The 16,964-nt window shown below is 41.9% G+C and overlaps 1 protein-coding gene across 3 annotated transcripts in view; it reads right to left on the minus strand.

The window, feature by feature from the left end:
* Positions 1–16,964, minus strand: part of UBP1 (upstream binding protein 1) — a gene marked incomplete at its 5' end in the record, with an annotated part of 57,046 nt that overhangs the window by 23,017 nt on the left and 17,065 nt on the right. For all 3 annotated transcript variants that reach the window (XM_024566251.3, XM_024566249.3, XM_045199648.2), the window contains 1 exon segment: positions 3,548–3,624. In XM_024566251.3, the coding sequence (XP_024422019.1) occupies positions 3,548–3,624 (77 nt within the window).

Here is a 16,964-nt window from a genome sequence, read left to right on the forward strand (position 1 = left end):
AAATGCATTCAGGTAACAGAGTTGTACTAATTTGCCTTTCTGACACATTCGTAAATAACTTTCTCAGACTATGCTGCAATAAGATAATCATGTTTCCAGTGGACTCTCTACTGGTATGATTAGGAATAATTTGTCAGCAATACAAACAAAAACTATACTAGTACACCTGCCTTCTACACTCCCCAAATAATGTCCAAAATGTAGCTGGTAAACACTGTGAAGGGAACCAGTTAAAGGTAGTGGTGTTTTAACTTGAGATGATGAAAGAACAAGTCAGTAGTTAGGACCGATGGGGAAGTCTGCATAGGCTCTGGCGTCACTCTGATCCACGCCCACCTTTCCCACCTGTGACCACGTCCGCAGGGCCTGCCCAGGCAGCCCCCCAGCACCTGCTTCACACCACTGCCTGCTGGCGGCAAAGCCCTCAGTGACGGTGCCACGGGCTGGTGGTGGCCCCAGGTTCACATTTACCTGCAGGCTGACCTCCAGAAGAAAGTGCAGCACAGAAAATGTAACGATTTTGATTATTCCATATTTAGTAAGAACCAGGTTAAATCTAAGTATTCAGATGGAAATAACATGAGAATATACATGTTAGACTTAACGACTTTCCCAAACCCCATAGAAGGTCAGACTAAGATACACAGTAAAGAAAATGAAAGGAGGCCCATAGTTTAAGAACTGAAAGATATAAAACTTCTTGAATGACAACGGAAGGGAAAAGTTGTTACTTGGAAGTTCTAACTAAGGGAGACTGAACACATCTAGAGAACCGGCAACAGATAAAGGGGCCCTATTACTAATAAGACTGATGCAGAAGCAGCAGCAATCACAGCACTGACTACGCGAAGCACACTCCGGTAGTTTCAAAGCACCCAGGAGCTGATTCCCAAGGCTCCCCCCACAACAGAGTCAAAGATCATGGGAGACGGTTGCGGAATACTTCAGGGACTCTTCTAGCTGAAGAAGGACTTGATTTATAGAAGTTCATCCTACAGTCTTTGGCAGTGGCAGACTGTAGCTCGGAGCCCCTGGCAAGCTCTCAGGTATAACTGGGTATCTTCTGGCATATCCATCAAAAATCAGACACGTGACTTATCAAGTGGAAGACAAAACTGATTTAATATCTTTTAAAATTAACCCTTTCCAATTTTTAAGCAAACTTTTAGGGATACTAATGCTTTCAAAATAAGTGCCCTTATAGCTGCATGGTTTCTCTACTTATCTTAGTTTCAAAAATAAATAAATAAATAAATATCAATTTATTGATTGATTTTAAGGGGGGGAGAGAGAGAGACATTGATTTCTTGTTCTTATCGATGCATTCATTGGTTAATTCTTATATATGCCCTGACCAGGGACTGAACCTGCAACTTTGGCGTATAGGGACGACACTGTAACCAACTGAGCCACCCAGCCAGGGCCTTAATTTCTTCCCTTGCATTAATGCTGTGTATTGAGTGTTTTTTACAAGTTTTAATTTGGAACAAAATCGAAGGAAATAAGCTTAAAGCCATCACACAACTACTTAACCCTGCCCTTCCAAGTTCATTGACAGGCCAGCTTGCCAAAAGCACCGTCAACATTAAGTCTCTGCCATCAGACTGGTCATTTCTAAATCTTACCACCTGTACGGCGAACTGCCCTCGAGCGCCAGTCCGTCTTCACCGACGGACAGCAAGCTGCTTCAGAACTGACTTGCCCCACTGCTTTGATGCAGACTTAATGCTGGCATTTGATCTCGGCGCCAAGGTTTCTATTTTCCTCAGAACACAGTCATGAATGATGAACTCAGTTAAAGGGAGTTAAATTATGAATTAGTAAATTCCATAGTCAAGCAAAAAAAAAAAAAGGAAAGAAAACAAACAAACACAGGAATAGATGAAACGAGACTGGCAAATTGCTAACTGTTGAGACTGGTGGGAGAGTGTAACATGAGAACTAATGACATAGGTGGGTTTATTATAAACACCACACGATAAAACACGTGGATTCATTATACCATTCTCTCTCCTTCTGCATAGGTTTGAGAAGTCCATCAAACCCTATTCCATTATATTAAAATTAATTTTTATAATTAAAAATTTTCAACCCTTTCATTATACTGATTTTTAAAACAAGTCAGCGTCTGAGTCATCACATGTAGCTTCCACAGTCAGAGAGAGCTCACCTGCCTCTTCCCTCAAGGCGAGCCACGTGCCCAGCGGCTTGTCTGACAAGCCAGCTGGGACCGGGGCATGCCGAGAAAATCCTCACATTTCTAAGTTTCCTAGACACTGGAATGACACCTGTTAGTCTGGCTCGTTGCCTCTGGAGTCCAGTTGACCCAAACGGGGCTTGCTCACTGAGCAAGAACAATGCTAACGGCTCTAAAACGGGGAATCTACTCAGTGCATGCTACAGGTCAGAAGGCCAACAGGGGGGAATGAAAAAAAAGACGACCATCTGACTCACCTCTAGGGAAATGACCAAAGCCACTGATGGAGCACAGACATGACAGACGCAAAGTGTAGGTGACAAATGTGAGAATGGGCAAATACCTGTCCTTCTAATCTGAGTATGCTGGGAGTCCAAGTCAGAAGGAGAAAGCTGGGAGCTCGCTCCGAATTGGCCAGACAATGCTCCAGTGGGGACCAGACCTTTTATCTTTGCCTCAAGCTCCCACAGGATGAAGGTGGGCTTCTTGCCCCAGGAGTGGGAGTACTTAAACATCCCTAACACTCTGATGCATCCAGGTGCTGAGCAGCTGGCTTACTAAAATGCCCAGAATTTGCTAGCATTAGTATTAGTATTCCCTTGCCCTACCAAGGCTGCCTTTCACGTGCTCGCCCTCCAAAGAGGCTCATCCACAGAGGGGAGAGTCTTTCCAATGGAAGGTCTCTCCGTACTGAGGGCCCAGCAGCGCCTGACATGCCTCTCTGTGGGAAGCTGGACAGATCAAGAGAACTCACACCCACTTCTTTTTTGCTAACACTTAAATCACCCTGAAGTTTTGCCTTTTCCTAAGTATGTAGGCTTCTTCCATAACCGTGGCTCTGTGATGCTATGGGATTTATAATAAACTGAAGTGCACGATAGGTAGAGGCTAGAAGGATCCACCTTGCATGACAGTGGGAGGGGTGGGGACAGTTCTGAAGATATACCCTAAAAGCAATGATTTAGTTGGCCGAAGCCTATGCCTCCTATACCTGGAATGACTGACTTCTTCATTCAGATACATCAGTAGGATGAACAGAGGTTTCAAATTTATAGAAATTTTAAGAGGTGAAATAAAGGGCTTTTTATTTTAACACTTATATTTTTTTCACATTGTCCTTTACTTTTAAAAAGAAACATAAGGTTTCTGTAGTGGTGGTAGGTCTCTGCCCACATAGCTGCAAGTAATTTTTCTATGGTATCTTTCCAAAGGGCTTTCACATTACCTCAAAAAAACTAGGAGCTTTATAAGTCATTACTTTTTAAAGCGAAATTAAATAAACTTTTAATAACTCTTCGCAGCAAAACTGCTTTTAAAAAAATCACTGCAGTGTCTGTTAATTGACCTTACCTTTACCAACTTCCCAGTGATCTCAGGCATATCTCCCATTTTCCGATTATCCAGCATTCGAATTTCGTAAGACTGACCTAGTTAAAGAAATTGCGCATCAAAAACAGTCCACGGAAAGAAAATCACTGTTTAATATAAAATTTTAACTATTTCTCAAAACATACAATTATCCAATGTTAATCTGCTAGAAAAGCAAACTCAGATTTACCTCCCTTTCCTGAAAATCATACCATCCTCTGCTTCTTACACTATTACAGAAGACTCTATAGAGTTTCTGTCAATTTGTTTTCACCTGTTATTCCCTCACATTAAGTTTACATTATACATACATCCAGTATCTGAGACCAACTTTTTATACCAGTTTTACTGAGATACTAAATTTACATACCATAAAATTCACCCTTTTAAAGTGTACAATTGGTTTTCGGTATACTCCTGCATCCGGAGTTATGCCGCCATCACCACTACCAATTTGAGAACATTTTCATCATCCCGAAAAGAACTCAAACCCATTAGTCACTACTCATCACTCCCATCACCCGAGCCCCTGGCAACCACGACTCAATCTACTTCTGTCTCTAGGGATTTGACTACTTGGGCACTTGATATAAATGGAATCACACAATGTGTGGCCTTTTGTGACTGGCTTCTTTTACTAAACATGATGTTCCCGAGCTTTATGCATGTTACTGCATGTACTAATACTTCCTTTTTATCGCCAAATATTATTTATTGCATAAATACACCATACTTGGTTCATCCGTTCATCAGCTGATGAACATGTGTGCCGTTTCCACTTTTTGGCTATTATTAATAACGACACTATGATCATAAGCGCGCACAGGTTTTTATCGAGCCAGGATCAAATTTTAATCCTACAGCCTCCGCACTTGTGTCCCATGAACCCAGCTCCTATTTTCTCACTGCTCAATTAGTGTCCATGAGAAAACACAGACAGATATTCACAGACCAATCTATATAATTAGGAAAATAAGCTGCTAACCAAAAGTTAACAATGTACTTTCAAATCCACAAAAATGATTTCTAGATCATGTTATTAAATAATAAAAATGACAGTATAATTACTATGTAGGAAATCAGTAGGAATTAAAAGAGTGCTTTTATTATTTTTTTTTTTATTTTTTAGATTTTATTTATTTATTGTTAGAGAGAATGGAAGGGAGGGAGAAATAAAGGGAGAGAAACATCAATCAGTTGCCTCTCGCACGTCCCCAGCTGGGGACCTAGCCAGAAACCCAGGCATGTGCCCAGACTGGTAATTGAACCAGCAGCCTTTCCGTTTGCAGGCCAGCACTCAATCCACTGAGCCACTCCAGCCAAGGCTAAAAGAGTGCTTTTAGTATCACATGAAGTTGAGGCTCTTTATGATATAACTACAATATATTGTCCACACACCAATGGGGCTTACAAAAAAATATACACAAAGGGTACTAGATCATAGGGTCAAAATACAAGAAAGGGTCATCAAACTACAACAAAATTACTCCGAGGCTGGTGATGGAAAACAACTATACATACCATGTTCCTAAGGAACACTCCTTAAATTTATTCAACAGACTGTGAGATTAACAATAAACACTTCTATGGCAAGAGATAATTTTTATAAGTTAAATTTGTAGCATATTTAACAATGGATCTGAACTCTCAACAGTAAGATATAATTTTTAAAATAAAGCATATGAAGGTAGCTTTGAAAAATATACCATTATACCTTTAAAATTACTCTCAATCTCACAAGAACTCAGGAAATAAAAATTAAAATGTGCTAATTATCAGATCAAAAAATGTTTAATTAAAAATCAAGGGGGGAAGAATGGAAAAGAAATAAAATAAGCACATAAAATATGGGGTGTATTAACTAATAAAGTGTTTCTGAAAGGCAATCTGGCTGTACCTGTTAAGTTAAATATTATATCCTTCAACTCAGGAATTCTGATTAAGTCAAGACAAAAAGAAAAAAAATGCAAAAAAGGGAACATTTATAACTCGCATTACAAAGGGCTAATCCCCGCATACATAGAAAACTACAAAATTCCTAAAAAAAATGTCCAACATCCCTAGAAGAAAAAAATATGAGCAAATGACATAAACATAGTTAACAAAAGAAAAAAATGAGATGTTATATATCAGAAGCCACTCAACCTCCGTCAGAGAAATGCAAGTTAAAACCAGTGAAATCATTTTCCACCCGTCAGGTTAGCATCCATCTTCAGTTTGAGCTGCGGAGGCTAAAGGGAAACAGTCACACCTGTATTAGGTCGACAGGAGAGGGCCAATGGGAGCAGCAGAACTCTCTGGGGACATTTTGAAGGGAGCCTAACTGAACATTTTCTGGAGTATCAGATTTAAAGTGTGAGAGAAAAGGTGAAGATTTTTAGCCAAGGAATTTCTCAAGCCAGGGAAGAGCACAAGGAGTTGATTTGGAGGAGAAAATCAAGCGTGCAATTAAGCCCTGGCCAGGGAGCTCAGCTGGTTAGAGTATCACATCGATATGCCAAGGCTGTGGGTTCGATGTCAGGTCATGGAACACACAGGAAGCAACCAATGAATGCATAAAGAGGTGGGGCAACAAATTCTCTCCCTTCCGCTTTCTAAAATTAATAATAACTGTATCTTTAAAAGAGTGCAATTGAATACATTAAGTTTGAATACCTTTTGGACATCCAAGTTGTAATCGAGTTGGATTCACAAGTAGGGAGCTAAGAGATCCGGGTTGGAGATATTAACAGGGGCCCTCTCAGGGTACCACTGTTAGGTAAAACTACTTAAAAACAGGATCACCTAGGGAGTGAGTGGGGGAAAAAGGAAGAGAGGCTTAGGAAACTTCTCTGGGACAAAGAGTAAGTCAAAAAAGAGCAGCGGGGGGGTGGGGGGGGGGTGCGGTGCATGGCACTGCGCAGTGTCCTGCAAGCCCTTCATTGGGCTGCCCAGGAGGGAGAAGGGACTGTCTCGCTGGGACTGCCTTGTGATCTTCAAAACCTCAAAATCCTCAGGACTGAAAAAATCAAATTAAGGAAGAAATCAATGGTCCTATCTTCTTCTGTAGTTTTCCTAGTCAACCTAACAAAATACAAACTTCAATCTGTTTCTATAAATAGATCTCAAGATTTGTTCCTCCTGTATTAAAGCACTGTAGATTTTTATTCTAAAATCAAGTGTTTTGGGTTTTTTTTCTTAAAGTCCCTATAACACTTACGCTTCAAACGACCTCCCCATTGGAAACTTTATGTCCTCAACTCATTTAGAAATTCCTCTCCACCAACAATTTTCGTCAATGTTAATATAACTGCGTGAGCTACTAGACTTTTACTGGTTTAATTTCCTCTTCTATTTAATACTCTTCCATAATAATTTTAACAACACAGCTCCCTGAAATATCAGTCTAGATTCCAACTGAAATATAAAGAAGGTCCCACTACTATTGAAGTACAAAGTTAACATAAACAGCAATACCCTATTAAAGTGTACTACTGTTTTCAGTATACAGTATGCTAATTGCTAATCCTATTTTTAGCTTTATCTCCTGAATTTACCTTTCATGTTTTGATTTTTTCACTCCCTTTTCTGGCTTAGAAATGCAAAAGCACTGACAGGGTTGAAAAATACCCTTGTAGGGCATTTATGTCCCCAGCCACCTTTCACTACCGCCTCTAAGTCCAGCTTCCACAGATGGAATCCTAAGCAGCTGGGAACCTAGACACGCTTTGAATTTAACCCTACCTTGGTTAAATACAAAGCATTTATTTTGAATGTCCTAATATACAACTTTAGAACAAGAACCAAAGCTGAACTCAAGGAAATCTACTACAATTTAAAATGACAGGTATGTACCTCATAATGAAGTTTCAGTCAACGACAAACTGCATATATGAGGATGGTCCCGAAAGACTGTATTGGAGCTGAGAGATTCTGATCGCCTAGTGACGCAGCCCATAAAAATCCCAGCACAGCGCATCACAGTAATGGCCAGGCCTTCACATTTGCCTTCCACTCACCCACTGACCACTCTGGGCAACTTTTTGAGTCCTGCAAGCTCCATTCATGCTAAGTACCCTATAGGGGTGAATCATTTATCTTTTATACTGTATTTTTACTGTATCTTTTCTATGTGTAGATACACATATTCTTACCATTGGACTGCAATGGCCCACCGTATTCAGCATAGTAACATACTGTACAGATGTGCAACCTAGCAGTAGCAGGCTACACTTTATGGGCGAGGTGTTCAGTAGGCTCTACCATTTAGGTTTGTGTAAGCGCACTCTACAGTGTTCCCGTAACGATGAAACCACCTAATGATGCAGTTCTCAGCATGTATCCATCGTGAGCGACACACATAACTATATTTTCTTTTTTGAAGTTTCTATCATTTAACAATAATTTTAATCCAATAGGCATTTATGTCCTAGGGCCTGAAACCTGCTTGCAAAGTAATTAAGTATTAGAGGATTCTCCAGGTAGAATCTGGCCTCCAAATCAACAGGCATTTCTGATCCAAGAGCAGCAACAAACCAACATCCAATAAATCCAGGGTTAAAGCCACAACCTCACTCACATCATGAGGTGTGAAAGCATCCAGGACCTGGCTTGAGCTGTAAAACAAGGGGCAGCCTACTCCAGCTAAATCTCTGCTCAACAGGGAGCCAGCTGTGTTTCCTCCACACTCTCGTTGGGGCTGTAGTTTTCACTTCACAAAGTAAAGCGTAACTCTTCTTGCTACCTAGGAGCAGAGGACAGGTGCTTCAGCCTAACCAGAAAATCAAAGTTAAAACTCTGTTGTTCAAAAAAAAAGTACAAAGTCGGATACTCTAAGGCATCAATACAACTTGGAAAACTTGTTCCAATTTCTACCTGACTGATGAAGTTGAGGCCACACGGAATTTACTGTTTTTCTTATGGTGTGGTGTTACACAATGGCGAATATTCTTCAGTAATAGCTACCCAAATGGCAGCGGTGAGCAATGAGCTTTTTAAGGGGAGGCTACCAGGAGTGACCAAGCTATGAGCAGATGATGCACAGTCCCTGCTACGTGCCATCCCTCTCCTGAGGAAATATGTCTGTAAAAGGTGGTGGTAGACCCTGAACGGCATGGCTCAGTGGGCTGCCTGTTTTCCTGTAAAGTGAAAGGTCACTGGCTGATTCGGGGTCAGGGCACATGCCTGGGTTGTGGGCCAGGTCCCCCAACAGAGGCATGCAAAAGGCAACTGACCAATGTTTCTCTCATACATCGGTGTTTCTCTCCCTTTCTTTTTCCCTCCTTTCCCCTCTCTCTAAAATTAACAAATAAAATCTTAAAAAAGTGCTGGTGAGGGGAGGCTCACACATTTGCCTGAATAATCAAAATAATAAAAAATTTGGCATGGCCCGAAGACTAGCAGCATCAGCACCGCCTGGGAACTTGTCAGAGATGCAGAGTGGCCAGCCCCACGACAGCCCCACTAAAGCGGAACTCCAGGGGGCCCAGCAACCGTAGTCTGACAGGCCCTCCAGGTGATCCCAATGCACACTCAAGCTGGAGAAGCTACAAGTACCCAGTGAGTCTACACTATCCACCACAGACCGTTCAGGCCTTTCTCCTGGGAAGAACTTAACTCAAAATGCTCTGAGTAAAACGGTAAGCATTAACCATCTTTTCTCAGAAACTGAACAAATGCTGTAGGATATGTTATGATAAACACTCTTCCAAAGAGGAAAATGGCCTGATTTGGGGTGGCTGACTATACAATTGCATCACTTTGCATAAGGTGCGTTTAATGCAATGTTATATGAAACAATATACAGCATTATAGGTAATAAGATTTCAAAAGTCCTTTTTAGTTCAAATTATTTAGTTGTGTATGTTAAAACGAAGAACTACTAAGTCAATGTAAAGCTGTTCAAAGTAAACTGCACGATGACTCCTTTTCAAGCAAAACTCACTGCAGTCATTCGTCTGACAGGACTGTGAGTCTTGCATCAGCCGAGGACAGCTTTCGCTCTGCTACCGATGTATGTCCCACAAACACACTTATGCTCCCGTGTTCACTACATTCACTGTATGGACTGTCCATCACATACATTACACGCGTACAGTCAAAATATCTGGATATATGTACGTCACACACTTTATGCACATGAACAAGGGCTCAGGACTCGCCAGGTGCCCATTTCAAGACCCAGCTGTGACAGGGCCCTCAGAGACAAGCTAGGAGGCAGCACCGCAGGGTGCAGTGTCTTTGTCTAAAATGTCATCAGAGGACACGCTGGCCGCCCTATGGAAACAACTCTGATGCGCACAGCAGTGGTCCATCCTGCCCCACTCTGGGGCCATCCACCTGGTTCACATTTGCTTGGTTAATGTGTTAGTTTCCTACTGCTGCTGTAACAAATTCCCACAAACTCAGAGGCTTGAAACTATACAAATTTATTATTATACAGTTTTGGAATCTGGAAGTCCAAATGGGTTTTACTGGGTTAAAAAAAAAAAATCAAGCTGTTGGAGGGCTGTGTTCCTTCTGGAGACTCTAGGGGAGAATCTATTTCCTTGCCTTTTTCTACTTCTTGATGCCGCCTATGACCCTTGGCACATGGCCCCTTCTTCTATCATTTAGGCCAGCTGCATACAGCATGTTCAACTCCATCTGACTCCTGACTCTCCTGCCTGACTCTGTCGCTATCCACCCTGTGACTTCACTGTACTCACTTTGATAATCCAGAATAATCTCTCCATCTCAACATCCTTAAATTATTGCATCTGCAAAGTACCCTCTGCTCCATAAAGTAAGGTATTCCCAGGTTCTGGGGAGTAGGACGTGGGCATCTCTGGGGAGCCATCCTTCTGCCTACCAGTTGCTAAGCAGTGTAAACATGCCATTTCTACAGTTCAAAACTCTGACTGTTACAGGTGCATTTAAAAGATTATTTTCCAACAAACCTGGCAAACGTCCCAAGTCATCACACAGGTATCCAGCCCCAGGGTTGCGCTCCCAGCATTTGTACAAAGTGCTCATCCAGCTGCAACAGGAAACTAATACACCAACCAATGTCTAAATAGTTGGCCTTCCAGCACAATCAGGAATCACTAAAGCCACTTACTTATTAATTAATAGTAACAGCAGCAAAGGCTCACACTGTGCTGGCCAGCTTATAAGTGCATCACATATATTATTCAATTTAATTCTCAACTACCTTACGTGGGGATATTATATCAAGAAACTTGCCTAGACTAGCAAGTGGTGGAATAGGATCTAAACACAGGCAACGTGGCTCTAGAGACTGCTGATAATTACTACTAACTATAACTAGTTGAAACAATGAAAAGGAACGAAAAGTTATCTAAACAACATGCATAAGGACATATACTATGCAGTAGAGGTGCATATATCCTGGGCATTCATTGGCAACTATGCACAACAGCTTCTTCCAGGCATCATTTTAGAGAAGGAGATTCTCTTTTAAATTTCGTCCTTTAGTGACAAGACCATTACGCCAACCACAAGCCCACTTAAGCATATAACTATAGAATATTTTTGTTACACAAACACTGTCATAAACTACGACTGGAAAAAATAGTTCTAATTTAGTAGCTTCCTGTGATGAGCAGACTAGATATAACCAGGATTCAGGGGAGTAAGACTTTTTATTGTATACCCTTTCATCTCTTTCCAATTTTGAACCATGTGTATAAATCACCTATTTAAAATGCTAAATTCGCCCTGCCTAGTGTGGGTTAGTGGGTTGAGTGCTGGCCTAAGAACCGAAAGGTCACCGATTTGATTCCCAGTCAGGGCACAGGCCTGGGCTGTAGGCCAGGTCCCTGGTTGGGGGTGTGCGAGAGGCGACCAATTGATGTATCTCTCACACATTGTTTCTCTCCCTCTTTCTCCCTCCCTTCCCCTCTCTCAAAAAGTAAGTAAAATCTTTTTTAAAAACTTAAAAAAAAACCCAAAATGCTAAATTTAAAATGTTACAATTAACTTAGAAAACTCTGGAAATATTCTAGTAACAAGACCTATTGGTTAAGAAAATGAAATTTGGAATCAAAAACTCTGGGTTTAAATTTTTATAGAAAGCATAGTCAATAATCTAAATAGATAACTGTAGGAAAAATTACTCCCTCTAAAGCTGTAGTGCCGTCATAAAGTAGGGATGATCATGCTTTTGTTAATGGTCACTGTCATTTTCAAGCAGTCGTGTGTCACTTAACAAGGGGGCGGAGTTCTGAGAAATGCAGCATGAGGTGATTGCTTTGGGCGAACACAGCGTACTAAACAAGCCTAGACAGACAGCTACTACACACCTACGCTATAAACCTGTACAGCATGCTACTGTGCTTAACACTATAGGCAACTGTAAGACAACGGTAAGTATCTGCATACCTAAACATACAACAGGCACAATAAAACTATGGTATAAAAGATAAAAAATGGTACCTGTATATAGAGCACTTACTATGAATGGAGCTTGTAGGACCGGAAGTTGCTCTGGGCGAGTGAATGAGTGGGGAGTGAATGTGAAGGCCTAGGACACTACTGTACACTATGGCAGGCTTTAAGAACACTCCACACTCAGGCTACAGAAATTTATTATAAGATTTTTCTAAAAAAAAAAAAAAAAAAAAAAAAATTTTTCTTCAGCCCTGGCTGATGTGGCTCAGTGGATTGAGTGTGGGCTGCAAACCAAAGGGTCACTAGTTCAATTCCCAGTCAGGGCACATGCCTGGGTTGCCAGCCAGGTCCCCAGTGGGGTCCACATGAAAGGCAACCACACACTGATGTTTCTCTCCCTCTCTCTCTCTCTCCCTTCCCCTCTCTGTAAATAAAAAAAAACCTTTAAATAAATTTTTTTTCTTCAATAACAAATTAGCTCACTATAACTTTGTTACTTTATAAACTTTAAATATGTGTAACTTTTCAACTCTTTTGTAAAAGCTCTTAGAAAAATTCTCTGCAGGTTGGGATGTTCTTACGTTGCCATTTACTTGGCATAACTGGCAGGATTCCGAAGCCCACTCAGGACCACACTGCAGACCTGGACCTGGTGCTAGGTACACACAAGGGCCCACTGTGCCCCACCGGGTGAACTCAGGTGAGTTTCTCTTGAAATTGGGGCTTCTTTGCTTTAAGTAGCAGGCCATGACTTTATCTGAGCTGTTCTCTGAAAATCCTTAGGGTGGATAGGATAGAGAAAACCCAGGAAAAAGGAAAAAAGAACAAGTTGCTGCTTTTATCTGTTTAATTGGATTGCTTACTGAGAGTCTGAACAAAGTCTTTGCTGATTAAATGAGACTGAACTCTCCTGAGTTCAGAAAGAGAAAGGACGCTTGCTTCCCCAAATTTAGTAGCCAGTGGGGTCACAGCAGTCGTTTCGGACCTCTGAATCCAGAGTGGTGGAGAGAGGTGCCAAGAGTCATCCACTGTGGTAACACAGCTGATCCTGGAGGAGCCAGCAGGAGCCCCCCAGGGAGAAGGGCAGGCAGGACACCCTGGAATGGGTTCACCCTGAGAGAAGTACCTTGGGAAGGGGGGAGGGGGAGGGGTGGAACCATGCCTTGGAAAGCGTCCTGGTTCCTGCTCTCATTGGCCCTTGCTCAGGTATCCTTAAGTGATTAAGAATATCTGTGGGGTTGCCTGAGGAAATGAAATTCTTCTAGGGTTTAAAGCAGTCTTACAGTAAACGAAATGTCCTCCCAGAACAATCCTTCCATGAGTGCCTGCCTCAGTTGTAACGATAGCCTAGGAAAAGGTCCTCCTCAGGTACTAAGTCTTAAAAGCTTCTATGGCGCCTTCATTCACTGGCTGGATCAAAGAGGTGGTGTTTGGAAGGAGAAATTTGACTCTGATATTCAATGAAGATCACCAAAACGAGGATGTCTGTGAGTATTACCGACAATAAGCAAAACCTTGAAAGGTATGTTATTTTCCAAATAGTACTCTTCCATGTTGCTGGCCAGGATGGCATCTTAGAGAGGCTGCCAGGCCATCTCCTACCTCTTGCTCCCGCAGTGCACTGGCAGTGTGTGCTTGTCAATATCCTGGATGGCCCGGGGTCCTCACTGCCCAAATCACAAAGGGTTTCAGTCTGCAGCCTGCTACACTGCTTCCCAGCAAGACTGTTACCCCTAAAACCTGGCAATGATTCGGCCTCCTTATGGATGAAAGTCCTTTTAGGCATCTGTTTTCAGAATACAAACGTTTCATCCAAAGTGAATTTGTTCTAGCAAGTAATTTTCCTCCACAATTAACTTTATGTAGTTTCCAAAAATTCTTCAGCTGACTTCACATCAGCACTTGCAGACTGAACACTCGCTTTTACATTACATAATAAATAATACTTTTTATATCATTTAAACCACCCAGAGCAAGCAGTAAATTAAACTTCAGTCAGGTCCAGCCTTTTCTTTCAACTTGCAAACAAACTTTTTGCCTTGGCCGTGATCATCACGGTGCTGACAGGGATACTCTTCTGTTCCTGGTCTTCAATCCAGGTCATTGAAAGCTTCTCCATGTCTGGTATAGACCTTCCTAGAATTTTGTTACTCTCACTGCTCTCAGGGAAGCAGATCCTTTGATAGCTTGTCACTTTGTTTTTGTTTTTAAAGATCTAGGTAGCTATGGTGGAATGAGACACGCCTCACTGATAAGCAATAACCATCACTGTTTTTCCCCCTCTTAATCAACTCTATTTTCGTTTCCAGGCCAATCACTTGACATGGCCTCTCTCTGGCAACATTAGCAGTGCATCTGGCACTTAAGAGGCCATGATGAACAAAAGACCATGAGATTAAATCAAGCACAAGAGAAAACGATGTGATTAAGAGACATGGTAAACACGAGATATATGAGGTTGTTGCCGGGGTAACACAACATACTGTTTTAAAGCAAACGTTTTTTTAGTTAAGTAGAAAAAGTACACTCTAAAATGGTGATAAAAAATAAACACACAAACAAGTGTCAGTCGTTAAGTCACTCACTGTCATGTTCAGCTATCAGGCACTACGCGTAACCGTACGTACTCTAGCGGGACTCCCAGCGCAGTAGGTGTGTTTCCAGCAGCACCACCCCGAACACCTGAGTGGTCCAACGCACTACAACATTACGACAGCTACGAGGTCACTGAAACATCGTCACACAGAGCTGAGTGCAGGAGAAAAGGTGACTGCTTAGTTTCCCTCTCAGTTGTGAGAGCAAGTGCAGATAAACTCACACACAGAAGCTTAAAAGGAATGAAAGCTGTGCTGATGAGCGACAACTTCAAGTGCCCTATCTGATGACCCCCTTAGTCAGTGTACCTTTTTTTTGCTAAGGCAACGCTGCCATTTTAAGTCATTTTCCTTGGTGGAGCTGAAGAGATCTGATGACAAGAAAACTGATTCGTAAGCAGTAAAACTGAATCACAATCTGATTCCTAACAGAAAGAGTGAACGCTAAATTACACCAACACTTAACAGTCATACCACCAACGGTGACGCAGGGATGTTACTAAAATGGTGTCACTGAGGCGCACTTTGCCAGAAATTTCCAGGGCAATGTCACTCCAACGAAAAATACATTAAAGGGACTTTACTGGAATTCCTGGATAAAATTAGTCAAGCCTAAATCTTATTTAAATGTATATGACTGATACTCTTCACACTATATTGCAGAAAAGAATTCTGTAAAAAAAATAAAAACTGCCCATGCACTACTGAGAATGTTTCCTTTTGAAAAGCCAGCCCAGTCAACTGAAAATATTCTGCTAAGCCTGGAACTGTGTGCTTTAGCAGTTTGAAAGAGGTGGGATGGAAGATACTCAGCAGCATCCCAATCACATCCACACCCGGCCTGAATCTAGAAAGAGCTATGGAGAGCTGAGCCTCTCTTTAGAAAAATATACATTAAAAATTGGAAAACAATTTTAGGAAATTCATGGGAAATCTTGGATTCTGAACCTTTGTCTAAGTGATAAATGCTAGGAGACAAGTACATGAAAGAATGATACACATTGTAACATGTGTACGAGGTCTGTCCAGAGAAAGTCCAGCCATTGTTAATGTAATGAGAACAGTGTGCGTGACACAGATGTAACCTGGCAGCCAAGAACAGTGGACTGGAACACGCATGTGTGAACAATGATGACTTCACTGTACTAGTGAGTGGGGGCAGTAGACATTGTTGAGTGAGCATGTGTACTGTGTGGTCGTCACATTCAGAATGATTGAGCCAGTCATTCTGTCTCACATTTGACTGCACCAAATTTTGCATTAAAACCTTGAACATTCCTCCTCGGAAACTACTCAGACGATTCAGAAGGCCACAGCTATGGGCAACTGGTGATCGGCCGCTTCATCACAACAATGTGCCCGCACATGCATCACATCTTGTCTGGATTTTTGCGAAATGACAAGAGGTGACTCGGCACCTGCTATAGCCCAGATTTGGTGCCCTGCAACTTCTGGCTTTTCCTAAAACTAAAATCATCATTGAAAGGGAAGAGATTTCAGACGATCCATGAGATTCAGGAAAATACAACAGGGAAGCTGACTGGGAGAACCTGTGTGAGGTCCCAAGGTCCCTACTTTGAAGGGGACTGAAGTGTCATTGTCCTATGTATAGTGTTTCTTGTACCTTATATGTTCTTCAATCGATGTCTCTACTTTTCATGTACATGGCTGGATACTTTCTGGTCAGACCTTATATTTGATACTCACGTAAAGGTATAATTTCTTTGTAAAAGGTATATACGTGCGCTCTCCCTCCTGGGAAAATGCCCACACGTTTCCCTTCCCTCCTCCTCCTCCTCCAGGCATGCATCTCCTAAACTCTAAGGGACCCCACAAGACTGGTAACCAGGGGAGCAACGAGCAGCAGCAGCTCATCCCAGACTAATGCCCTGAACCTGTCTCCAAGGCCTTTTCTCTAACTTCTCAGAGAGCCGGAGGAGCCCTGCCTAGGCTCATTTTTTCACTGTAACATTCCTAGATAAACTAGGCAGCCCCACCCAGGCTCCTTTCTTTCCTGTAACGTTTTCAGAGAAGCAAAGCAGGTCGGCCTAGGCTCTCTCCTATTGCTTCTTCCATCCTAAGCCCTTCCTTGTTTCACTGTCCCCGGCTTTAGCAAACATACTTTCAAAGTCAAAAATAAAAAATAAAAAAATTGAAAGTGGAATTCCTTTGTGATTACTCAAATGCATTTCTACTGACTGTTGATATATACAGGGTGAGGCAAAAGTACGTTTACAGTTGCGAGCACGTGACACAGACTTTATTCTTGCACTAATATTCATTAATTACTGTATTATTTTCCATATGAACAACTGTTCACCTACTTTAAAAAGAAAGATTTCATTTTTTAGAGAGAGGGGAGTGGAGGGAGAGAAACATCAGTGTGTGGTTGACTCTCAACCCAGCTCCCAACCCAGGCATGTGCCCTGACTGGC

This window comes from Desmodus rotundus, chromosome 8 (genome assembly GCF_022682495.2).
Source record: "Desmodus rotundus isolate HL8 chromosome 8, HLdesRot8A.1, whole genome shotgun sequence".
In the NCBI taxonomy this organism is placed as follows: domain Eukaryota; kingdom Metazoa; phylum Chordata; class Mammalia; order Chiroptera; family Phyllostomidae; genus Desmodus; species Desmodus rotundus.